This window comes from Actinia tenebrosa, unplaced genomic scaffold (assembly GCF_029948245.1).
Source record: "Actinia tenebrosa isolate PJP-AT-01 unplaced genomic scaffold, QUT_ActTen_1.0 PGA_scaffold1__47_contigs__length_23844297, whole genome shotgun sequence".
NCBI classification, from domain to species: domain Eukaryota; kingdom Metazoa; phylum Cnidaria; class Anthozoa; order Actiniaria; family Actiniidae; genus Actinia; species Actinia tenebrosa.
Genome location: NW_028292578.1, coordinates 20,095,836 through 20,119,895, shown reverse-complemented (window position 1 = coordinate 20,119,895; position 24,060 = coordinate 20,095,836). Strand labels below are relative to the sequence as shown.

Sequence of the window (24,060 nt, the reverse complement as noted above, 5' to 3'; positions counted from 1 at the left end):
AGAAAATCAGACAAGAAGCTAGAAAACCAACAGATTCTTCGATTGCACGTTACGTCATCGCGGCCATGTTGGTGCCATTTAACAAAAGATTTCTCATTAGCATCCATTGTTAACTGCACCACAATGGCCGCAATGCTTTTGTCTTTTAACTTTCTTGGGAATGCTTGCAACCCACCAATATGGTAAGTCTATTTTTGCTAGGTCCATTTACTAGATATGTACGACTAAACTTTTTTGTTTTATTTTCTTTCTTTCTGTTTTTTTTAGGTCGTGATCAGGTGGCTCTTTATCATTTTTGTTGTATACGTTGTTGGCACCGCAGAGACACAAGTGTTGCCACGGTACACTTTTTCTCATCTCCAAGGTTATCAAAGACTTGATTGTTAACTATTTAAATCAAGGATATTCCTATTGAAGAAATAGAAAGCGCGCGCGCGTGCTGTGTGCTGTCATAAAGCACGCGGGGGTTGGCAGAACACGAGAGAAGTGTTAGGAGACACTTCTCCACACTTCTCGAGTGTTCTGCCAATCCCCAAGTGCTTTATGACTGCACACAGCACAGCAAGCAAGTTTTTTATTTCTTTTATAAAATACAAATTACAATAATAGATAGGAATGACGCAACGGAAAGTCCGCGCTCATGCAATGTGCTCTCATAAAGCACGCGCTCCAAACCAATCAGAACGCGACATTCATAACAGTTATTTTATAAAATGAAATAATTTTCACTGTTCCTTACCATATGTGAAATAAGAAGTGTTAATTGCGAAGTACGAACGTCCCTCCAGGGCTTCCGTACTTTGATAGCAACCTCTACGTTAGGTTTCGTAGATGTTACTTTTAGACTTAATGAAATAACTATGCATACTTTACTATAGATAGTACAATTAACATCTGTCGATCTTAAAAAAAAAAAAAAAAAGCTATTATTTTAGGTTTTACTCGTCTCTAAGCTTGCCAAAAGTCGTCCACAACAAAAATAATAAAATATTAAAGGGAGCCCTTTAGAAAGTCTAAAGTATTTCTCCCATTGGTTTAGCCCTAGTAACACATCAGCGTACGCTTTACGACACAGGAAGCCCAAGCTCTGTTTCTGTAGGGGTAAATGTTAATATGTACTGACATGTTTTTGAAAATATTCTGAAATTTTTTCAGAATGTTTTTTTTATGAACCCGGATTTCTCCTTTTAAATTTGCAATGGACGAACTTTGGGAAGCAATTTGACGTTTGCGGGGTTCCATAGTTACAATGACGTCAATCATTGTTTTACACTAATATATATATGCAAATGAGCGTTCCCCGGTTGCCAAATTAAAAACATCATTCTTTGATCAGCCATGAGACACATTCTCAAACACAAGAAATACCTTTTCTCCTTATTTTTCTTCGCCGTTCTTGGCTATTCATTGGTGAGTTGACTTTCAAGCAAAATGATTTTTAGAAGTTTTTGATCTCCGAACAGCATCAAAATCCTTGTAATCTTTGCAAGCCTTCATGTCCTGCAAGCTTTTGACCAGGATTAGTTACAAAGTCGATCGAACTAAATACAAAGTCTTCAAATGCGATTTCGGATTTCCTTCAAAAATTAAAAAAATCCTATCCTGCCCTTGTCGAATTAGAGTTTGTAACTATATTATGAGAAATCGGTCAAGACGTTACGTTAAATGTGAGAAAAAGTAGATTTATATACTCATTTATTTTGTCGAATTTTTTTGAACAGTTATAATGCTTGATGAGGCATACTACATGTATCGTAGCACCCACTTCACTCCATTTTCCCAATAACACATTTCAATTTAGTAACCATTTTTGTGCTAGGGTTTTGAGGCCTATGAATATTCTGATTATGAACCAGAGTCCTCACACAGGAGTAGACGTGCTGTAGCAGTATATGGTAAGTTTTACACTCCTTTGGGCTATATGTAGCAGTGAATGTATCCTGTAATGCCCATAAGCCTCTGGCTTGGGGCCTATCAGTTAATATATCTGTTATTTTTTTTATATTGTTCAATAAATTGAATAATTGAATAATAATAATCTGCATACATGTATTTACTCCAGTAAATGTAATTTACATAATTACTGCGGTATTCGCATTCTGCAAACCTGTTAGTTACAAGCTGCGCACTGAAATTTGGTTTTTTGCTGCCGTCAATCAAAAATAATCAGTCGGTGCCTTTTATGTTCTTGACTGGCGACAGTTAAAAAAAGGATTTCACAACCAGCTGCTGAAATGTTCGAGTTCGCATGATATCAAAAACCGAAGTAAGAAAATGAGTTTCATACAAAGTATCACAGAAATTACTTACCAGTACTCCAACTTTCAATTTCAGATCCACCGCAACCTTCGCAGGAATTTCCAGCCATTTTATTCTCAGACTTGTATTTCAATAATGATACCTCCAGTGGTTACTTTCATCGCCTTCGGCCAGGAGAGTTTCGTGTCTGGGGTAGGACAGTGGCTAATCAAGAGCGGCAGTTTCTGTTTAGGTCCATGCTCTTTATGCCAGATGCAAATGTTTCCTTTAAAGGTACATAATATGGTATATAATAATGAAGGTTTTATTTTCAATAAGACAGTACACAGATACTAAAGACAACAGTAGGAGCAACAGGGAGCTATGAATTACAATACAATAACCTTTTGTTTCCTGCTTGAAATAAAGTTATCGTATTGTATTTTATGGTAATCTGTAGCTTGCTAAAATTCTGTTAGACTTGCTAGCCACTAGTGACATAAGGATCATGATCATAATCATAATCGTAAGAGTGTTATGAATATATTGGTATTTAAGGCAGGTTATGTTTATGATTATGACCCTTATGTCACTAGTGGGTACCAAGCCTTATCAGCAATGTTGCATTGGCAGTGGCCGATGCAGAACAATTTTAAGAGATATCACCCAATCCACACCCAAGGAAATCAAGGGTGGGGTTTCAGGGTCAATTCCTAAACTGACTCACATGTGAGTAAAGATGGTTAGTTTTTTTATGGAATTGAGGGATTTGTTTTCCAGGTTCTCTGGTTTTCCTCACTTCTCAAGGGCTGCATAGCAGTAGTACACCTACCTCTCACCTATGTGGTCCCAGATTCTTATTCCTTGACTTTGCATCTCATGAGTAGTGCTTGTTGTCTCTCTCTTGCTTCAAGGTTTTTTCTACAGGTTCTCTGGGTTTCCTCACTCCTGAAGGGTGGCATAGCAGTAATGCACCTGCATCTCACCTCTGTGATCGCAGGTTCAATTCCTTGACTTCTCATCTAATGAGTAGTCTAGTGGTTGTTGGGTCTCTCTCTTGCTTCAAGGGGTTTTCTCAGGGTTCTCTGGTTTTCCTACCAGGATGAAAAACTCAAAATCTTCTCTCTTTTTGCAGCTTGCTGTCTGACTGGTAACACCTGGTCATCCTCCCCTAACAAATTATCCAACATTTCCAACATCCATCTCTGGATGTTCGACAACCAAGATGTTGGTGCTTCAAAAGGAATCTTCTACACATCCTGGACGCAGTGGATGATGGACTTTTCCATCCGAGTGGATTGTCCGGTAGGGGGATGTCAGCCAATTTCTTGTGCAAGGACTTGTTATTTTGGTACCTGCGGCATTGATGGGACTTGTCAGTGTACAAATGGGCATTCCGGAGCTAATTGTGAAACTAGTAAGTGGACCACGGAGCACCATAAAGAGTGGTAGGACTAAAACAAGCAATGTTCAAGTCATGGTCATAATTTCAAACACAATTAATGTTCAATATTGTACTATCAAAGATGAGTAATACCTTCTTTTGAAGCTGTAAATTACTGTACGGCTCCCCTTGAATTGTGGCTCAGTTTGAGGTAGGCCCAGAAGTGAAGCAAGAGGCACAGCTGTTTGTCCTGGGTGTGTAGCAATGAAATCGGTGGTAATGGGCTCTTCGTCACAGACTGACTGAACACTTATACATTGTTTTCTTTTACTCCACAGGACCTGCAGCAAATGATCCCTACCCCACCCCCTCACACCCCTTACTTTTGTTCCCTGAGAAAAATTTCCAGGGGACACCTGAAAAAGTGGTTGCTGACAAATTAACAGAATTTGCCACAAACGAACAAAAACAGAAAAAAATGAAGTACAATTCTTTGCGGGTTCTCTACACAAGACCTCTGGTCTTCTCAAGAATTGATCACAGCGTGACATCACAGGTAGCGGTTGGCTCCGACATACAGGACATTCAAGGGTACATGACAGCAAATCCTGATGTCGCAAATGTAATTTGGTTTAACTATGCTAATGATATTGATTTGAGGTTTGGAGTCAAGGTAGAAGATGTTCCAGCTTGTCAGAATTGTAGTTTGACGCATGGTTCTTGTTATACTGGGGCATGTGTTTGCATGGATGGATATAGTGGTCCAGACTGTGTTATTTCACCTTAATCTAGTCATCATCATTTAGTGATGCCATCTATATAATATTTGACTTACTTTGACTTTATGTAAATAAACATCTAGAATTTTTGTAACGAAAACTTTTGTAAATACCCTGCTAAATTATTTCAACTAACTATGAAAATAATATAATATACTCAAACTCTCAATAAAATTCTTTCTTGACAAAAAAAAAAAAAAAAAAAAAAAAAAAAAAAAAAAAAAAAAAAGAAGTTTATTGAAGTTTATTAAAAGCTAGGGTAACAACACATAGCTTAATTCCAAGCACGAAGAGATGTACATATATGGTACAGAAATGAACATCAATGCCGTTGACTTGATCTTCCCAAAGCATGTACATAACCCCATTTGTCTTTGTCTTAATAATGAGCTTATTTCTATTTTTGAGATCATGTTTGGTTTAGTGATGCTTGTAGTTGAGACACAGATTCAAGCCATTGCGTGAGACCAATATTATTCATGTTATTACTTAGCTTTGATAATGTCTTGCCCAACCTTTGGGCTCCTTTTTCTAACTCAGCTGGAATCTAGTAGACATAATATAAGAAAGAAATGTTGTGGTTTTTGTAGTTGTCATAATATTATAGCCTAGTTGTTTATCTTTTCTTCCCTGTTATCCGATACTTATCTTCCAGTGGGGGAGGAGACTATATTTTGGTAACCTATGCACCTGTCATCCAGTGATAAGTAGAGATAACTAGCTAAAAACCAGTGATAAATAGGTAAGACCCCACCCTATTTTTTCTCGAGTGGGGGAGCTGACAACCCAAGTACCAATCTCCCTACAATAAATCTTGGAGATAAAACAGAGATAAAACATACAGTACCTTGGGTATAGGTAAGTTTATTGCTTCTTTACTTATCATGGGGAGATTAAGGCTGGTTGCAAATGTTTTCTCTAATAAGGGATGAAGTGGCTACAAAAAATTGAAAGATGTGAGAAAGAGGTTAGTATGATTTTATACTAGTTACATTTTTAGCAAGTCTCCAAACTAAAGCACATGGTAATGACAGACCGCAGAGCTTTTTTTTTGGGGGGGGGGGGGGGGGGGGGGGGGAGATAATCTGGGTGGTGCAGGGGAAAATCTGCAAAGGTAATGCCTCCACACCCTGAACAATCTAAAATTGAGGCCCTTGGAAATGTGATTTTCTGTGCCATAGCAGTTATTGCATTATTACCCTCACCCTCCCACACCCAACTCCAAAAGCCCCCCCTGCTTTCCTGGTCCCTGATTGGCAACTGCAGAATCCAGGGTCAATGCAGCAGTAGTGCAATATTGCCTCACCTCTGGGGTCTCGGTTTTGATTCCTGGACTTATTCCTGGACAAGACTTATCCCTTGATTCAAGATTTTTTTCTAAATTTATAGGTCTTTCTAAATTCCAATTCAATCTGTGTGGTTTTGATCAGCCCAGGGGTTGTTTTAGGGTATCCATAAAATTTGAAAGAATGATGTCAATTTTAAGATATCCAAAAATTATTTTTGATATCTCACCTGATCATTTGCATTGGTTTCTTTAGTGAGTTGGGAGGTGATTGTTTTCAATTTTTCTTCTTCACTTTCAAGTAATCTATAAGGCAAAATTGAAGTTGTTATGTTACAAGTTTGCATAAACCCATAAAATTTTCTTGACCACACACCTTCTTTGTTCTTGTAGCTCATCTTCTATCATTGACAATTGACTATTAACTGAAGTCAGTGATTTCTCAACCTTTTTCTATAAAATGAAAACAACTAAAATTTAGAAAGTAGCAATGTCAATTAATACTGCATTTACTCATTTAAGCGCCAGTGACACTGCTTATTAAATTTTTTGGGTGCCATATGTGGAGTTAATTCAGGGATGGCGTTTATTTGAGGGTGCCGCTTATGTGATGCAATTTCTGTTATTTATCTAAGTATATAAAAATAGTAACAATCATTTATCTCTTAAATAATGATTGACAAAACTATGATTCGTGACCAACTCACTTTACCATACAGTGTGGGTTGATCACGTTAACAAATAGACATCTGTTTTTTATGTATCTGTCCTCTTATTGATGATAAATTGCGTCATCACATTGTCAAAGTAGTGTGGGTCCACGAGACATAGCTGAGAGATTTGTAAGTTATTGTAAAAATAAAATAGCTGATTGACAGTTGGTTCCAATTTGGCTGAACAGTAATTATTAATTAACTGCATTAATAAAAGAGAATATTCTTACAGATTCTTGTTCTATTGTGCTGTAATCTGGTTGTTGGCTTGGTCCTCTAATTTTGTTCATCTTAACAAGAACTCTGTAAGAGGAAATATATAAAAGATGACTAAAGTTTGGTATAACAGACAATTCAGATTTGAACTATTTTGATGTATCCCAAAAATTACTTTACTTGAGTTAACAAGGTTAGAGCTTGTTAAGTATTAATTTATTGGCTTCCATAACACAACCCAAATATGAATGGCACATTCAAAAATATAATTGCAATGCATAATAATTAATTATTATTATTATTATCATGTCATTGGATGTTGTCATTTAGTGAAACTTTGGGGGTGGTCGCTCTATGAACAGAAAATATTTCTGCAGTACCTTTTATCCAGGGGGTGGGGTCAGTTGCTCTACCCTCATTAGGCCCTTGCCTGAATAGCAAATATTTCTGCAGTACCCTGGGGGGGGGGGGGGGGGGGGGGGGGGGGAGGGGTGGTCATTCTACCCTCCTTAGACCCATGCCTGAATAGCAAATATTTCTGCAGTACCTGTTTTCCAGATGGTTTAAACAGTGCTGGACTTCCTCTTTACTTTTCTCACTTGGAATATTGCCAATAATCTTTCTATTAGAATGTCATGAAGAATACACACATAAAGTGAGGAACAAACTAGAAACACAATGAGGTGCTTTGCTTCAATTTATGAAGCATACACCTAGGCTAAATGGGTTGTGTGTTTGCGAGAGTGCTCAACTCTCAACACTGGGACATTCAATTCTGAGCTAGGTTGTCGGTTAGATTCTCAACTGAAATGTGTGACACTTGATTTTAGTTTGTTTGATGTGCTGTTTACCCTCTTGCCATGAGCAATTCAATTAAAAATAAAGGTCTTTGGTTTTACAAGGGTAACACTGTCTTATAATAGTCAGTGGCTAACAAACCTGAAGCTGTGGTTCCACGATCAAATTGGAACCTAGGAGTTGATCTTTGTGGAGGGAGGAAAACCAGAGAACCCGGAAGAAACTCTCAAAGCACAGGTGTCGAGAATGAACAAGCAACTCTACTCACATATGACACCAATCCTAACGGGACTCAAACCAAAACTGCATTAATGAGAAGCGAGCGCTCTCACTGTTATGCTGGTCAGTTTGTCCGGTTTTGAAAAAGCAACATGAGAGTGGAGTGTTGCGAATGCAGTGGTAGTGCATAAAGAGTGAACCTCATTGAAGAGTCCCTTATGGGTATAGTGATGGTTATGAAATATTCATTCTAATCAACTTACGGTAATGTGTCAGCTATAACTTGCTTGATATAATTCTTTGTTGAGGTACCAAGTGGCTTCCATTTGGAATATACTTTTTTGGTGACGATCAGATCTCTTATTCTTTCAGTCGTTTGTCTCTCCTTCCTGGGACATTTAGTTGTCCTTGATTCCCTAGTCCTTCCTACACAGAATAAAAATAGTAGGTTTGTAATCTTGTTGGCTGTCAGTTAGATGGGTGGTTATATAGGCATGGAGGAATGTGGGCTGGCATGTAATTAGATTTGTCAGCTGGTTGCCTGTTTAGTTAGGACACTTAGGTGGGTAGGTACAAGCATGTAGGAAGGTGGGTGGGTATGTTATTATGATTTGTAAGCTGGTATGTGGGTAGGCTGCTAGGCAGTATCTATTTAATCAAAAACTATGTACCTGTTTTTTCTTGATTTATGATTTTGATATCCGCTTTTCTATTTTCAACTGACTTCTATATAGATAAAAATAATATTTTTTTACTTGACGAAAATTTGCAAAATAACAAATTTCCATGTCTACGTTACCTTTATACTCTTGGTTCGTTTTGTTTTGGCTTCTTGCGCGTACCGTTTCTTCTTTGGGACTTGCACGCTTTCCTCTTGCGACTCATTATCAACAGAAGAGCTGCTTGAATAACGAGATGAAGGAGTATCTTTTTCAGGAGATTCTGCCTTCCGTTTTGAAGCAGTTCTTCCCGTTCTGCGAGCTGTCGTCTGTCTTTTATTCGTCTCGCTTTCCTCAGTAGAAAACCTTTCTTTCCGACTTTTGTTCAAACTTTCCGGTGACTTAAAAACTCTTTTTACTCTTCGGCGTACTTTTGGTGTTATTCTGGTTGTCCTTCTTGGCATTTTTGCGATAATTTTGACTGATTTTTCGAAAGACGAGACTCTTGAATCCGGCTTCTTTCAAAACATGGCGCGAATTTGAACGACAAAAATAACCTGTGAGGGGAGGGGTTAATACTTCTAATGTCACGACCTCGCAGAATATTAAACCAATATTTCAATATCCTTTATATAGCTTTAAAATATTGTTTCTATCATTCTACTTCTCATCTTTTTATTTCTGGAAGATAGTTTTTCTTTATGCGATAGGATTTTTTAAGGACAATTTTATTTCTTATACCTCCCCCCACGGAAGTGATTTCCCATAACTCAATACGGTCGTATGATTCTTTCCCAGGTTTTCACGTGTGCAGTTCTTTCCCTAAGTTCAAGTTGCCAATAAGAAGTTGATAGAATATTTATTTATTTCTCGTAATTGGGGTAGAAAAAGGTTAACTTAATGAGCTGGATCACAAGAGGAGTAAATGCCCTTAGAGGTTTTGGTGTTTCTACCTTGGGAAACCTTTCGTTTGTGGTAAATTCGGCCGCAAATTTGACTGGTAGCTCACGTTTTCCATTGCTCCAGTCATGTAGGTTTGTGAGATTTGGAATGGAATACCAACCAAAGACATTACAGAGAAAAAGAAAACATGGTTTCTTGGAAAGACTGAGGACCAGGAATGGTAGGAAGGTTCTAGCGAGAAGAAGAGCAAAGGGGAGAAAGTTTTTAGCTCAATGACTGAAGGATGGATTATGACTTATGACCCGGGCTTATGAGAATGATTGGTCTATTAGCCTCTAGATGGGATTTACACTAAGCTAAAGCTTAGTAATCTTGGAAGGTGTAAAATATGAAGCTTAATGAACACACTGATCGAAACATGAATCAGTATTTCGTAAAAGACAGCATGAAGAATGTGAATTTATTTTTGTGGCAAAAACAGCTGGCTCAGTATATATGACGCAGCTACATGTAGTGGAAGAAGAGCCAGATCTGGTGGACCACTGTCTAAATGATCTCGCCTGGTTGATAGGAATAGTCAAAATGGAACCTTGAGTAATGATTCATCAGAGTTGTCATGAGCAAGATAAAGAAAACAGTTGTTTATTAATGGCATCACAGCCATGTTGGTGCTCATTAACAACAAGAGACTCCTAATTAACTTACATCGTAGTATCACCAACATGGCTGTCATGTCTTTGTGATTTAAGCCACTTAGGGAATGCTTGCCAGGCATCACTCCTTAGTAATCTTTCATGAGCAAGATAAAGAACACTCACAGTTCTTAATTCATGGCATCATAGCCATGCTGGTGGGCATTATCAAAAGATTCCATCTTAATACCACCAACATGGCTGCAATCCAAGGACAGATCCAGGGGGTCTGGACCCTTCCTTTACAACTCGTTGTTTTCCCCTTTTTTAAATATACTATACAAAACATCTTTACACTATGATATCATTAAACCCTTTTTATTGAAAGTCATGACTCTTATGTCTCCTCAGTGTATCAAATTCTAGATTTTCCTGGGACTTCATTTGGTGGCTGAATTGAATTTCATCGAAAGTGTTCCAGGACACACAAGTTGCTTTTCATTTCCAAAGATTTTTGATGAATGTTTAGTTCCAAAAATTATCCATACCCCCCTCACGGAGGAATTTTTTTAAGACACCCCCCGAAATTCCAATTTTCTTCCATACAAACTCTGTAATTTTTGTTCTTTCACTGACCCCCCTACTCTTCGGAAATTCAAAATTCCTCTGTGGGGTGGGTACTACACAATATTGTTATTGCATACTACAAATGACACTGATGACATAGGTTTTTCATTCCTGTAATACAAGTGAACACTTTGAATTGTTAGACACAACATCTTATAACAGCCCAAAACAGCAAATGAGGACTCTTCAACTAAATGTTTATGATCTTGTTTTCCTCTTAGGATATTCACAAAGTTGATAAAGAAAGGCAATACTGTTCTTGTCCTTTTAGGAGAGAGTCCTCATTTGTTTTGTATATAGTATGATCTTATAGTGTTCTTTTGCTCTGTATTATCTTACATAGTTAACAATAATTGATGGTTTTCAACCATTCCCAAGAGAATTAATTAACAAAAGACACGGTGGCCATGTTGGAGGATATAACAAAAGAATTCATTTACAATTCTTTTGTTAAGTTCCTCCAACATGGCTACCGTGAAAACCATCAATATAATAGCCTGTGTATCAGCACAGAGGAGAATGAGGTGAAGGAGGAAGAGAAGAAACTCTGTGTCGATATGCAGGCTAACAAAATTTCAAAACAACAAATTTATTATTACTAAGGCAGGAAATGGTCAGTTCTCTGTGGGTGTTCATTTTGTTATGACTGCCAGGGACCAAAGAAGTTATGAACACAACACAATAGACCCTTTTCGAGTTCCATATTACTGCTGTGTTTCTTGATTAGACTCATTTACTCAGGCTTAGCCTCAATTTTGTGAAGAATATTTACGTGTTCCAGTCAAGGTCTGTCAAGTTTCAAAGTGTTTGTATTGTTCATGAAGTTGTGCATTCTTTACCTTATCGTTGGTATTTACGAATATTTAGACATTGATATGAGGCTAAGCCTGAGTAAATGAGTCTGTTATCAAGGAACACAGCAGTAATTTGGAACTCAAAAAGGGTCTATTGTGGTCAGCTTATCAACTCACATCCGACACATGCTAAGTGATGGTTTTTTTAATAACACAGCCAGAATAAAGTAACTGCCTGAGTTGGCAACACAAATGCCTACTGTGATTGTGATGACTGAAATTGGTCAGCATTGATCAGATGAATGAATCTTGTTACCACCTTTGACTGAAGGGCAAATTGCCCTTGTTAAATCATCCATTTATATTTCTTTTGAAAACTAGGTACATATAAAGGTGTCAGATCAACCACCACACAGACAAAGGTTTTGCATAACGAATATATCAACTTTTTACTTCATGTTTATCGAAGCATTATGATAATCTTGGTGTATGTAATCCTGAAAAGGACTGTTTGATGGGATTTACGTTTCGACAACCTTCATGCTATTTACTGTAAATGTAGGTGGTAAAACTCTTAAGATACAAATGTAATTAAGGTACAAATGTATATAATAAATGTTGAATAAACTTTGATATGTTGATTGTGCTTCCAAAATTTGCTCTCTTCCTCATTCTTCAGCTCCAATAGATTAACAAAATACTGAGGCTTATTTGCTGACTTTCCAAAATTTGCTCTTTTCCTCATTCTTCAGCTCCAATAGGTTAACAAAAATCTCATATACATATACAAACTTTACGTTGCTAACACAAACAAAATTCAGAAAATTCAAGGATATATCAAAAAATATTTTAAAAAATCTGGAAAAATAGTAAAAAATAATTTTCAAGCAAGGAAATTCATTGACTGTTTTGCACCTTTTTTCTAAAATTTGTCCAAAGAATGGTTTTCAGTTATGTTTTGGCAGCATTCTAGATTTTTCATTCAATCATCGCCCACTCGTTTATTCATTGGACTGAAATAATTTAATTACACCAGCCGGTCCATACTCCCAGTCACGTGATCACTTTAAACCAATCGCTTAATTATAACAAATATAGGCATGAATAACCATGATTAAAAAATGTGCATATCAATAGATTGTCAAAGATTTTCAAATTAATGTTAGTAACTTCTTTCTTAAAGACGCTTATCGTCAGATACTAACTGTCTTCACCGCCGAGAAGTACAGATTTATTTTGTTCAGGAATTCATTGAAGGGCTCTCGTCGACTTTCATTTGTTTGCTCGCGTCCTAAGTTACTTCTTAAGGAATTACTTTTGAAGTTTTTAAAGTTACGATAAATATTAACATAACGGGAAGACGACGGAGCTTCGAGAAAATATTTAATTGAATTACATAAGATGGAAACGTGAAGTTTGAATTTCTTCAGGTAAGTATCACATTTCTATTTTCTTCAACTCAAGTTAACATCGTTTTTCCTCCAAAAAAATGAACTAAATTTGTCATCAAATTTTTCGTGTTTGTTTTTTTTTCACAGGAAGTTCTCGAAGCTTTAAAATAACTCCTGTTCGTCTGAGTTAAAAGATGAGTGTAAACATTCAAAAGCAAACCAAACTCCCAGCTCATAAGTGGCAGGTATCGTGTGTCGAGTTCAGTCCCGATGGCCTCTTCCTAGCCTCTGGTTCGTGGGATAAGACAGCCATCATCTGGGATTTGAGTACATTGGAACCATCCCAAACTATAAGTTATCACAGACAGCCTGTAACTTGCGTATCGTTTCAGCCAGATTTTTCCATAAATGGTCTCTTTACGACAGGTTCAGCCGATCACACAGTAGCGCTTTGGAATCATTCGAAAGGTAGTATGGTAAAGTCATTCCAGAACCATTCCAACTGGGTCCTTAGTACTTCTTTCTCTCCTGGTGGCTGTCTTCTTGCGTCCACATCATGGGACAAATTGATTTGCGTCGTTGATATCGAGACTGAAAAAACCGTAAGCACCCTTACAGGACATACTACAGGTGTATGGGCATGTTCGTTCAATCCAGAAAAGTCTGCATCGAGCGATACACTGTGTTCTGGGTCAGAAGATGGTGGGCTAAAACTCTGGGATATGAGAAGCAATTCAGTAGTAATGTCACTGGTGGGTGGTCATGAAGATCGAGTCAAAAGTTGTTCGTGGAGTTCCAAGGGAAATTACGTTGGATCCAGTTCCGCCGATGGAAAGGTAACTATAAAAATAAGCCCCCATTTAATCCCCATTTTTTCCCAATAATTCCACCAAGTACAAACATTTCTATGTTTCCATTTCCAATTTTCCTTCTACTCTGATGTAGTGCGCACAGATTTTTAATTACGATTTAAAAAAAATTAGAAACCTAAATTTCTTCTATTTGTTATAGCTTTGAAGTTTCTCACTTGGTAAAATTTCCACGCTTTTTTATTTATTTATCGGTAATTATCAGTGAGTTCTTAAATAAAGTCCCATTCCTTGCCTGCCATTTAATGGGGACAATCTCGACAACAAAAGTTTCACAAAGTTTGGCATACGCTACAATTTAGTTGTCTTAAAACTCGTCCCGCAAGTTCCGAGTAACAAAAAAATTGCTTTGAAAAGTTGGATATCAAAAACGTCGTTATAAGAATCTTGAGCCGCGGCACGAAAATTTTTCGTGTTTTGTTTGCCCATACATTTTTTAGTAATTTTTTCAATCGACTGACGCCAAAAACCCAGGCCTTTTGAAGTAAAGTTTTGGACACGCAAAGAAATATGATGCGTTTTATCATCCAATTTTATGGATCAATGCAACAGCGGATTGCATGTTGATGGGCGCTGTAATTTATTTTCCAAGTCAATAAGTGCTTTTAGGTGTCATTCTGTCAATCTGTCAGACTATTTGGCATCTTTTATTGTTTCTAAAACTCAGTTTTTTATTCCCGTCAAAATCACCATAATTACTTATTAGCAATAAAGTTATGTTGGTAAATGATTAAATTTGAAGAGAATTATCACAGAGGAAAAATATTTCAGTAATGACGAAACTGTATTATATTCACAGTTCACAGACAAAAGTATACGTACATCAAAAATATTATTTGCGTTTTATTTTCATGACGTCTTGACAATATCAGTACGATAATTATTTAAAGATAATATCCTTGTCTTCTACCATAGTTAAACAAAATACCTAATACGACAATATAATGTTAATCAAAAATGTAACAACGAAAGTCAAGGACTTAATAACTTCTAGGCACAAACCTAAGTGCTTTTTATTGACAATTCATAAACAATATATGCTATGGCTGGTCTCTAAAGAATGAAGACAAAGAGTAATCTATAAATAAGTGTTTTTGACAATAGGCAGTTCTGTTAGGAAGCAATCATGCAAAACTTAAGGGAACATTAAACAGCGATGTCATTCGACCCAAATTTTTATTCATTGAACTGTATAAGTGGACCTTAAACATTGTTAGAGCTTTTAAGCAACAATGAACAACCTCTGAAGGGATGAAAGAAATGTATTTTTCAGTAAGGGGGGAGGGGGTTTAAGGGCCGAAATGGAAATTAGGTTGTATAGACAATATACTCTAACCCCAGGGGCGGCGGAAGCTGAAAATCTTTGAGGGGGCACTGAAATATTATATTTAACGCTATGTGATAATGACCGCTGTTTTGTTTGATTGCAGACGCATGCGCCGTAGAACTATGAATGAGTTGACTCTTATGATGAACCCTTATGATGTTTCCTACCTAAACTACCACAATAGTAGTTTATTTTAGCATTTCCAATACTCCATTTTACAGTACCGTTCATTGACCACAAATAATAGTTGGCAAGCCAAGGCTGGAGTTGACTTGCATGATATAAATTGCCAATGATGCACAGAAACTCTAGCCTCAACTTGGAGCTATTATTTGTGGTCAATGAATGGAACTGTAAAACGGAGTACTGTATGTATGTCAACATGATATTTGGTCTAATATTGTTATGGACTCTTATCAATTATTACCTTAATTTTAAGCTTGCTCTCTGGGAACCAAGAAGCGGCACAGCTCTAACAAAGATTAAAGCATACGATGATTCTGCCAATGTTGTCAAGTTTTATCCTGTCATCGACGACAGCACTGTCCCACTGTTGTTTTCAGTTGGCAGTCATACTTGTAATGTATGGCATCCATTCAGAAAACAAAGCAAGCAGCTTCTGTCTTACAAAGTGAATGAAAATGGTGAAGAGGTAAATTGACTGTCTAGACCCTAAATCAACTGCTTTCCCATTTCAGATAAAGCTGTTTCAAAATAAGGTTGAACGGGCGAGCAGTATTGGATGATTAGTGATTGGCAATACTCCATTTTACAGTTCTGTTTAATGATACAGTTGCCGCACATAATAAAAATTATAATTTTGCTAAGCACGAAACTCTAACCTCGACCTGGACCTCAACCACATTTCACAACAAACTCCAACACCTGGGTTTGAACCATTTACTCTAATAACCTCTGTGTTATTGACAAGAACAACTAAAAAACACCTGTCATTGCAGCTATTCTTGGATCTTGGAATGGCCTATTGCTTATCATCTATCACAGTCTGCAACTCCAACCTTTTTTTGAAATAGCTGTATAATTATGTTATTCTCTTGTGTATGATTTCTTTGTCTACCAGTAAGACTATCAAGAGATACAATTAGGCATTAGGTACCAGGGAATGATCATTTGATTGCTGGTAGTTTACTGCCAATTGATCAGCATGTTAAAAATTTTGTCTCAATCAGAGCATAGCAATGAAAAAAGTGTTTTTCCTTATCCCAAAAGCCTAAAGCAATCACTGATTACAATCTATATAATTTCAGGTCCAAGCTCTTGGCATTTCTCCTGATGGAACATTACTAGCAACCAGTGGAAATGAAATGGACGTAGTTCTTTCAACCGTCAGCATTTCCTTGCAAGAAATTGACGCCCTCCCTATCGACACAGGAGAAAAGAACATTAACCGCGGCACCCTTCTATGGAAAAAGTACACCCGCAAAGTCATTGAAAAAACTAACAGTAAGTTCTATCCGTTAAAACTAAGTGTTACTAATCATTAACAAATAAATGCTTAATAGATATTTATCACATAGTAGCAGTATTGCCTGCTGGAAGGGGTTCCAAGGACCATGGTTATGACACTAGCATGTAAAGTCAGCAAATTAAAGTAAATGTACTAGGTAAGTGCATGTGGGAAAACTTCGAGATCAAGAATATTGTTAGTATAAGTAATGGGTGCCTTGCCTCTAACCAATATTATATAAAGCCAAAGATTCTAATTCTAATGATAATATTCTTTGCCCCAATACTCTATTTTACAATTCCACTTAGTGACCACGAATAATAGTTGCAAGTCGAGTAGTGCATAGCAAAACTATACTTTTTACTATGTGCGGCAACTCCAACCTCAACTTGGAACTATTATTTGTGGTCACTGAATGGAACTGTACAATTGAGTGTTGCAACATTTCACTTAAAATATTTTTCATATAAAACTGGGCCTTAACAGGTTACATGCATGGTGATTAAAGCTTGCATTGCACTTATGCACTAGTTAATTGTACTGCATGCAATCATATCACCTACTGAAGTTCTTATTAGCCATTCTGAGGTTGAGGGAAAACTAGGTAAAGTTGGCATTGTAGTGTATTGTGGGACTGTTTAGGGGACATATTTCAAGATGGCATCTATGTTTTCCCCTGAGGCTGCGTTAATAATGTATGGCAGGGGGAGGGGGGGCAGGTGAAATCTTTAAATGACAAAAAAAAATTCCTAAGACCCCCCCTTGAAATCCCCCCAGGCAATCTCTTGTAGCTTCTTCTTAATTTTGCATCCCCCCCATTGTCTGAAAATTTTTTTCAAACCCCCCATTTTACTATAAAATTTTTTCCAATCCTCCCTAAATTTCACCTGCAACCCCCCCCCTCCCCTGCCATACATTATGAACGCAGCCTAAAACAGTCTTGAGATGCACTGCAATACCAACTTGACCCAGATTTTTCTCAACCTTGCAATGGCTAATATATTCCAGAATTTTTCACTCAGCTTATTTATCCTATATCTAATTCATACAATCATGTACTTGAACATGTTGTTGTGCACATTTTATGCATCATGGCTTTGGCATGTTGTTAATCTAGGTCGACCGACTTTGCTTTACTGTGCATTTTTACATGTCTATGTGCAAATATAATACACATTTCGGAGTACCCAAAATACTTTTCCGTCTTAACTTCGATGATATGACCTTCTCAAACCCGACTACGTTTTTTCAATTAGGTGTATTTACAAGACCAAGGCAAGTGCAGATATATCTTGTCTTTTTGTCACGGGTAGTACTTTATAGCCACCCTTGTCTAATAATGGAATTGGAATGCAGGGAATGCAATTTAATAATGAAATATTGTTACTGATTAACCTTTTAGTTTGCAATTCAGGTTTCAGCACTTCACAAAAAATGTCACTATCATTTTGTAGTCTAACCTGCATCTTAGAACATCCAGTGTCTTTACGAGCCACAGGGCTGCACTTAGTAGCCAACGGCTAGCAATGAAACTATTACGACAATACCTCTCATATTGCAAATACATTCCCTTTTGGAGGATGGTTATATATTTCATGCCTTAAAAATATGGGAAAAATGGGTCTAGCATTGGACAGTTTGGATTCTGAGTAGCGATGCTTCTGGGAAATATTTTTCCAAAATATTTTCCAGAAACAAATTATAATTTCTGTAACTTTTTTGCCTAAAATATTAATTCGTGCTTGTAAATCTTATCAACAGATGGAGAAATCAAAAAAAAGACTTCCATAACAGATCAGTCACAGAATTCAGCACTAATAGTAGGAATGGCCGTACACAAGAATGAAGAAGTAGTGAAAAAACATGTAGAAAAAGCAGGGACGTTACACTACAATGCTGCAGAAAAACTGAAAGCTGAACCCGAGGTGCTGCTTCAGCACCAGAAGCAGAAGTTAAGGCACAGGAAAGATGGCGGAGGTCTATTTGACTTGCAGTATCAAGAGGAACAGAAGGGGCCAACTACTTCTCCCAGTCAACTTGAGGAAGTTCGGCAGCAGTTGCGAAAAGTGAGTAGAACCTCTAGTGGTGGTTCCAGTGGCAAAATAGAAAACAGCGAGCAAGAAAGTGTGATTTCAAAAGTGAACGGATGGAAAACTGTAACAGTACAAAATGGCGATCACCAAAATGACTATCCCCCGGCGAAGAATGGCTGGGGTGAAAAGGAAGTAGTAATCCCAGTTGACAGTGACAACGAGAGTAGCAGTCGTCAAAGAAATGGAAGACCTTTTCTACAAAATACCAATGGGTATGGCAGTAATATAAGCTCCACAGTGAGTGACCATCGAGTAAACATACAACAGTCAAACAGATATCAGCCATTTAACATCACAAATGGAAGAGATAAGATGAGCAATGGGAATGACGATCTGGAATCTGTGAGCGCAAGCAGCAGTAGCTATTATGCCGACATAGATGAAGTTGCACAGGAGATGCTGGATTTAACAAGGAGAGTAGAAGACCATCGGCTGTAGTAGAACAATATTCAAAAGAAAAAACACTACCCTGGAAATCGCTCACTTCTGAATTATACTTTTGCTTGCTAAGTTAATTAATTTTCTTTTCTTTTCTTGTCAAGAATCAATGAAAATTATGTGCAAAGTATCACATTGAAATCTTTGTGCATAACGAGCTATTATCATATCTAGGAAGTGAGCTATTGGGCAACATCATACCCTACTCTATTCATTAATCTTATCTTGGAAGTGGGCTATAGGATAATATTACACTCTACTTTATTGATCCCAGCATTAACTTCCACAAGCATTTTGCTATTAAGTAAACCAATAATTTAATTTAATTTAATAAAGTTTCTAGTAATATTTAAAGCTAAAATAAAGGATTGGTCATTGATTAGTGTGCTTCAATCAACTTTTGGGCGCACGAAAGAGTCGCACGAGGCATAGTCATTAGCATAACCATAGCCATAGCACGATCAATAACGTCAGCGTGCACCATTGATTTTTCGATGCCAATTAACCAATCAGATTGGCTTTATACTGTGGCTGTTATAAATCACAGTCTAAAGACAAAGCCTTAGGTCCTTGAGCTAAAACATTAAAATTTCAAAGAAAATGAGAAATGAGGATCATTTTCGCTGCCAAATTATCTTTTTTTTACAAAATTTTCACAGAACTGATTTTCCAATGAAAATCATTAAGAGCATGAATTAAGATTATTCTAAAAAGAATTGGACATGTTTTGAAACTATCTTCACTTCATTTAATCAATAATAATTAATTACATATGAATATTCAAGGGGGACTAACATGTAAATCGTCCAAATTATAATTCAGCTGAAACATTTACTGGAATAACCCTTAAAGGTCTAATGATCACTGGTTAAAGTTTTCCCCTGATTTTTGGATGGGAAGTATTATATTTTTGCGAAATTTTATAGGTGTCTGTGATGTCATACGCTCAACACATTTCTTTGTATTTTGTGACCAAAATATCCACTAGTTTTATACTCAGTATTGAAGAAAAGATACCATAAAATGACTCTAACCACAAGTTATGAACATTAAGTCCCTTAGTGGACCTTTGGGCTTAATAGAATAAAGTAAATCATGAAGTTTTTTACAAAAAAATGTTAATGGAGCAATACACCTAAATCCAAAATGGCACACGGCCGGTTGAAAATGAGCATCCAGGGCCAAATTTATAAATTTACAGTGTTTTCTTATGAATAAGCCTTAAGCGAGATGACGTTTTACCCCTGTCTCTAGACCATAATCCTTTTCACATTGCTTTTGTTCTTTAATTATGACTATTGTTCCTGTATTCTCTAAGGAATCAAAAATTTTAATATGAAAGAATTTTAAAAACTATTATGGTACAGAATCGGGGGTAAAACGTCATCTCACTTCAGGCTTATTGATGCTGCAAAATTATTGCTATCCTGAATGTAAGAAGGAAAGAAGGACAGAACAAGTATATACTTTGCATTGACACCATATTATTTCTTTGCATTTGGCCCTGGATGCCTCCTTTTCATGTAACACACTGGGCCATGCGCCATTTTGTACTTAGGTGTATGTTTAGTGTTACTTCAAATTGAAATATAAAGAAAAAACGTTCACCAGTGATTATTAGACCCTTAAAGGTTATTCTATTGAAATTTCAGCCGAATAAAATTTTGGAAGATTTACGTGCTGGTCCCCCTTCGTTACTTTGCAGTACTCATGCCTAAAGAGTAACACTGTATTATAAATACATATTTTAAATAAAGGACTCCATCTATCCAATCAAATTGCTTATAAATTGCTACCGGTCATGATGTCCAACCAAACTAGTTTTAGCTCAGTCATACCTCATTCTGATAATGAAGCCTTTTTTGGCCCCTAATAAGCCCTATGATCCTTTGCATCATAAGATTCATACCAGTCTTCATAGTATGCACCTTGATTAAAAGTTGAAAATTAAATAAAATCTAGTTTAAAAACCTCTGGAATTATCCTTCTCTCCCTAGCTGGTAACTGAGATGTAACCTCTTGTATTCAACTTCCTGTCTGATTTTCAAATCCTTGAATAATTCTTTGCTTGTCTTTAGAGTATTTCCAAGATTCCAACTAATTTAAATCCCAGGTTTTTCCAAAATAGATAACACGGTATACTACAAGGCAGTGATGACAGGCAAAAATCTCCATTTTTGAATTATCTGTTCCTCCGAGTTAGCCTCTACTTTTTGAAGAATACTCAGGTGATGAATAAGGTCCGTGGGAAAAGCATTTATTCTCTATCATTGACGTTGTGCATTCTTTGATTTGCCATCGTTATTTGTAAATATAGACCTCCTCGGCTTGGGCATAATGTTTCCCATTTTAGACCATGTGTCAATCCCTTGAGAATGAGATTCTTTATTGCTGAACGCAACTGTTAAACAAAGAAAGGATATGCAAGGGAATGACACATGGTCTGAAATGGGACAACATAACACCCGAGCCGAGGAGGTCTATTCTGATGCTAAACTTAGGCTAACCCTGAGTAAATGAATTTGTAATCAAGGAACACTACAGTGGTATTTATACAAGGTCTTTAATAATAATATTAATATTTCTTAAAGCTATAGGCAGTTTGGTGGTTGCATAGACCAACAAGAACAGTCAAATCTATTAATAGTAAGCCCATTAACAACCACCCACCTTTCTTTGACCTCATCATAATATTCCACACTTTCTACTTCATAGCCTCCTACTACATAGATCATACCATTTACTACAGCACTGCCAAACCGTCGCCTTGGAGCAGTTAACGGACTCGTATTCTGCCAGGTATCAGTTGATGGAGTAAATACTTCAACTGTGTTTAAAGCGCATCTTTCTTCTGTGTTATATCCTTCAAAAAAAGCAATGTTTATTAGTGCTATGTATCAAGGTCGCATGGGAATACAATGGGAAGTGGAATTTGCTTCGGTTTTTTTTGCACTGGAAAATGGGATTTGATGCACTTGTACACACTGGAAATAAGATTTCTCCAAGGTTCATAACTAGGACCAGAAATTATGGTAGGTTACTTGTAGTGGGAAATAGATTTGTCAACATGAGATTTCTCCAAAGTTCATTACTGGGACTAGAAATTATGGTAGGTTACTTGTAGTGGGAAATAGATTTGCCAACATGAGATTTTTCCAAGGTTCATAACTGGGACCAGAAATTAGGACAACGAAAATTGGAAATGCCATTACGACATGGGATTTTGCAAAAGCTTATGACAGAATGTAAGATTTTATAAAAATTTAGCCAGTGAAATAGAACTATCATTCTCCTTTCTGTGCTCTGCACCAATTGTAAACAAGGTGAATCCCTGATGCTTACATTTCGTTCATGACTCCTCCCCCCCATCCCGCACACACACACCAAAACTCTAAAGGATTCAATTTTTGGATTTGCTGCCAATTCGTAATGTTCCTTTTAGAAAAGAAATACCTGCTAATTTAAGGGTTTTTTAAAAATGAAATACTTACAGACCAAATAGAGATTTACCCTGTTTTATGTAATCACGTTAATTTATGTTCTAACATGATAAGGCTTGCAAATATGTAAGACTGGTTATGTATTGTAGGACAGAGAAAGATCAAGAAGCCCATAGCAACACTAGTCAAAAACCACAGTGTATGAAAATGAGACTTGATACTTCTAGTGACGTGTGTACGAATGAGAGTTGTGGCAGTGGGAGGTAAGAGTGTGTCACACTTGACTAACATACAGAGTATGGTGATATGGTTTGTCATTATTGGTGACATACCTCCAACAGCAAATATTCTGTCCTTCAAAGGTATTGCTTCCAGCCCCCATCTTGCAGTACACATACAAGCCTTCCTCAGCCAAACACCACTTTCCACAACAAAGCTCTCCACTGAATCTTTACCATCATTATAACTAGAGTCACATCCACCAATCACATAGATGACATCGTCATGAGCACAAACACCAGGACGATAATGCTCTTCAACCAAGCCGTTGCTCGACGAAGAAATCTTATACCAGGTACAATCACTAGGATTGAATTTCTGAGCACCCTTCACCCCACCAATAACATAAATACACCCATTACTGAAGCATACTCCAGCGTTCTTAATGTCCAGTGGCCTGAATCCCATTGATTTTGGATACAACTTTTCCCACACCAATCTTTTGAGGCAGAAACTGAAAATTTTGTGACCAACAGCATAAAGATAGCCATCACCAGCCACCAACTTAAATTGGGTTTCCTTGGCGTCAGGTAGTTTAGCTTCAGGAAAGTTTTCCCACTTTTCTTGCAACACATTGAGAAATTCGACAGAATCTATAGCTTTTGCTGGGCGTAAGCGATGTGAATTACTCGAGAAACCCCCAAACGCATAAAGCACTTCGCACTTTCTTTTCCTTGTTAAGTACTCTGATATTTTAACACTTTGGTCTCCATGGAGAAACTTAACGACACTGTTGAGCAATTGATTTAAACTTGAATTCTCTAAAATAGTTTTTTCTCGAAGTAGGATCTCTTGAATAAAATCTTTCCTAAGAAGCCCAAGACGGACTGCAGACATTAACTCTGTTGCATAGCAACCTCGAATATTAACATCATGCTTGAGCCACCTTAACACACTTTCAAAGAGAAATTCCTCAAAACTTACGCAGAGTTCATCTTTGACAAGAAGAAATTTAAAATGTTCTTTAGGAATCGTTAATATTTCTTCTTCCTCGCAAATTTCCATAAAGTGAGCATTAACATATCCATCAACAAGCTTCCGTAGCCTTTCTGTGAATGTTAAATTAGCATTGACTAGAATTTGAATCCCCAAACAGTTCGAGGTTGAGAGCTCTTGCTCAAGAAAATGTTCACAGGCTTGAAGCACAAATTCGACCTGCCATAAATTTGCTGTTGCGAAGATAGCTTCGAAGTTTGAACTATCTAGCTCAATAGTAGCAGTGTAGAAATAATTTAAAATAGCCTTGACTCCGGCGGGTTCCACTTCACGCAACACGATTTCCGACTTTTCAGTTTCGGTAAAAGAAGATGCGAACATCGCTTTGAAATATGGCGAATTTGCAGCAAGAACTACGCGATGTGCAATGAAATTCTCTTGTCCTACCTTAAGTGATACATCACAGAATACTCCTTGCAGTCTCATTTCGTTCAAGGTTTGTAAGAAACGTGAAGAAAGGCAGGCATCTGTGCTTCCAAAAGTTGAACCTTCTTCTCCCGCCATTTTGAATC

General features: G+C 37.1%; 5 protein-coding genes across 7 annotated transcripts in view; 2 read left to right on the top strand and 3 right to left on the bottom strand.

Moving 5' to 3' along the window:
• LOC116292645 (melanopsin) overlaps nucleotides 1-2,449 on the bottom strand; it is a 37,114-nt gene extending 34,665 nt beyond the window's left edge. For both annotated transcript variants that reach the window (XM_031699997.2, XM_089032375.1), the window contains exon 1: nucleotides 2,311-2,449. The gene's annotated coding sequence lies outside the window, so the exon portion shown is untranslated. The remainder of the gene's footprint in view (nucleotides 1-2,310) is intronic.
• On the top strand, nucleotides 1,281-4,983 carry LOC116292643 (uncharacterized). Its single transcript, XM_031699995.2, has 5 exons — nucleotides 1,281-1,410; nucleotides 1,820-1,895; nucleotides 2,335-2,532; nucleotides 3,374-3,655; nucleotides 3,961-4,983. The coding sequence occupies exons 1-5, from the start codon at nucleotides 1,339-1,341 to the stop codon at nucleotides 4,407-4,409; spliced, it is 1,077 nt and encodes a 358-aa protein (XP_031555855.2). The 5' UTR covers nucleotides 1,281-1,338; the 3' UTR covers nucleotides 4,410-4,983.
• LOC116292630 (uncharacterized) lies at nucleotides 4,631-8,827 on the bottom strand. The gene is made up of 9 exons (XM_089032373.1): nucleotides 8,432-8,827; nucleotides 8,304-8,358; nucleotides 7,896-8,058; nucleotides 7,163-7,237; nucleotides 6,630-6,702; nucleotides 6,063-6,139; nucleotides 5,917-5,992; nucleotides 5,249-5,338; nucleotides 4,631-4,948 (listed from the first exon to the last, which is right to left on the bottom strand). The coding sequence occupies exons 1-9, from the start codon at nucleotides 8,753-8,755 to the stop codon at nucleotides 4,811-4,813; spliced, it is 1,071 nt and encodes a 356-aa protein (XP_088888499.1). The 5' UTR covers nucleotides 8,756-8,827; the 3' UTR covers nucleotides 4,631-4,810.
• A 3,552-nt stretch (nucleotides 8,828-12,379) lies between these two features.
• On the top strand, nucleotides 12,380-20,805 carry LOC116292637 (uncharacterized). Its single transcript, XM_031699987.2, has 5 exons — nucleotides 12,380-12,677; nucleotides 12,786-13,474; nucleotides 15,274-15,486; nucleotides 16,103-16,298; nucleotides 18,064-20,805. Exons 2-5 carry the CDS (start codon nucleotides 12,833-12,835, stop codon nucleotides 18,831-18,833), a joined length of 1,821 nt encoding a protein of 606 aa, XP_031555847.2. The 5' UTR covers nucleotides 12,380-12,677; nucleotides 12,786-12,832; the 3' UTR covers nucleotides 18,834-20,805.
• Nucleotides 20,806-21,380: 575 nt separating this feature from the next.
• On the bottom strand, nucleotides 21,381-24,054 carry LOC116292628 (kelch-like protein 18). 2 transcript variants are annotated; one of them, XM_031699974.2, is made up of 2 exons: nucleotides 22,606-23,920; nucleotides 21,381-21,696 (listed from the first exon to the last, which is right to left on the bottom strand). In XM_031699974.2, the coding sequence occupies exons 1-2, from the start codon at nucleotides 23,867-23,869 to the stop codon at nucleotides 21,425-21,427; spliced, it is 1,536 nt and encodes a 511-aa protein (XP_031555834.2). In that variant the 5' UTR covers nucleotides 23,870-23,920; the 3' UTR covers nucleotides 21,381-21,424. The 2 variants fall into 2 exon arrangements, 1 of the variants encoding a protein (XP_031555834.2); XR_004196688.1 differs by lacking the exon at nucleotides 22,606-23,920 and adding an exon at nucleotides 23,936-24,054 and having other exon boundaries at nucleotides 21,562-21,696.
• Between the last annotated feature and the right edge of the window lie 6 nt (nucleotides 24,055-24,060).

Bases quoted from the DNA above. Each gene is read 5' to 3' on its own strand.
- LOC116292643 (XM_031699995.2), top strand. From the start codon at position 1,339: ATGAGACACATTCTCAAACACAAGAAATACCTTTTCTCCTTATTTTTC. The intron at 1,896-2,334 runs GTAAGTTTTACA...TTTCAATTTCAG, and splicing joins ACGTGCTGTAGCAGTATATG to ATCCACCGCAACCTTCGCAG. The intron at 3,656-3,960 runs GTAAGTGGACCA...TTTACTCCACAG, and splicing joins CGGAGCTAATTGTGAAACTA to GACCTGCAGCAAATGATCCC.
- LOC116292630 (XM_089032373.1), bottom strand. From the start codon at position 8,755: ATGCCAAGAAGGACAACCAGAATAACACCAAAAGTACGCCGAAGAGTA. The intron at 8,059-8,303 runs GTACATAGTTTT...TATTCTGTGTAG, and splicing joins CATAAATCAAGAAAAAACAG to GAAGGACTAGGGAATCAAGG. The intron at 4,949-5,248 runs GTACTGTATGTT...TATGTCTACTAG, and splicing joins TAAACTTACCTATACCCAAG to ATTCCAGCTGAGTTAGAAAA.
- LOC116292637 (XM_031699987.2), top strand. From the start codon at position 12,833: ATGAGTGTAAACATTCAAAAGCAAACCAAACTCCCAGCTCATAAGTGG. The intron at 13,475-15,273 runs GTAACTATAAAA...CTTAATTTTAAG, and splicing joins CCAGTTCCGCCGATGGAAAG to CTTGCTCTCTGGGAACCAAG. The intron at 15,487-16,102 runs GTAAATTGACTG...ATATAATTTCAG, and splicing joins TGAATGAAAATGGTGAAGAG to GTCCAAGCTCTTGGCATTTC.
- LOC116292628 (XM_031699974.2), bottom strand. From the start codon at position 23,869: ATGTTCGCATCTTCTTTTACCGAAACTGAAAAGTCGGAAATCGTGTTG. The intron at 21,697-22,605 runs GTATGTCACCAA...CTTTTTTTGAAG, and splicing joins CAGAATATTTGCTGTTGGAG to GATATAACACAGAAGAAAGA.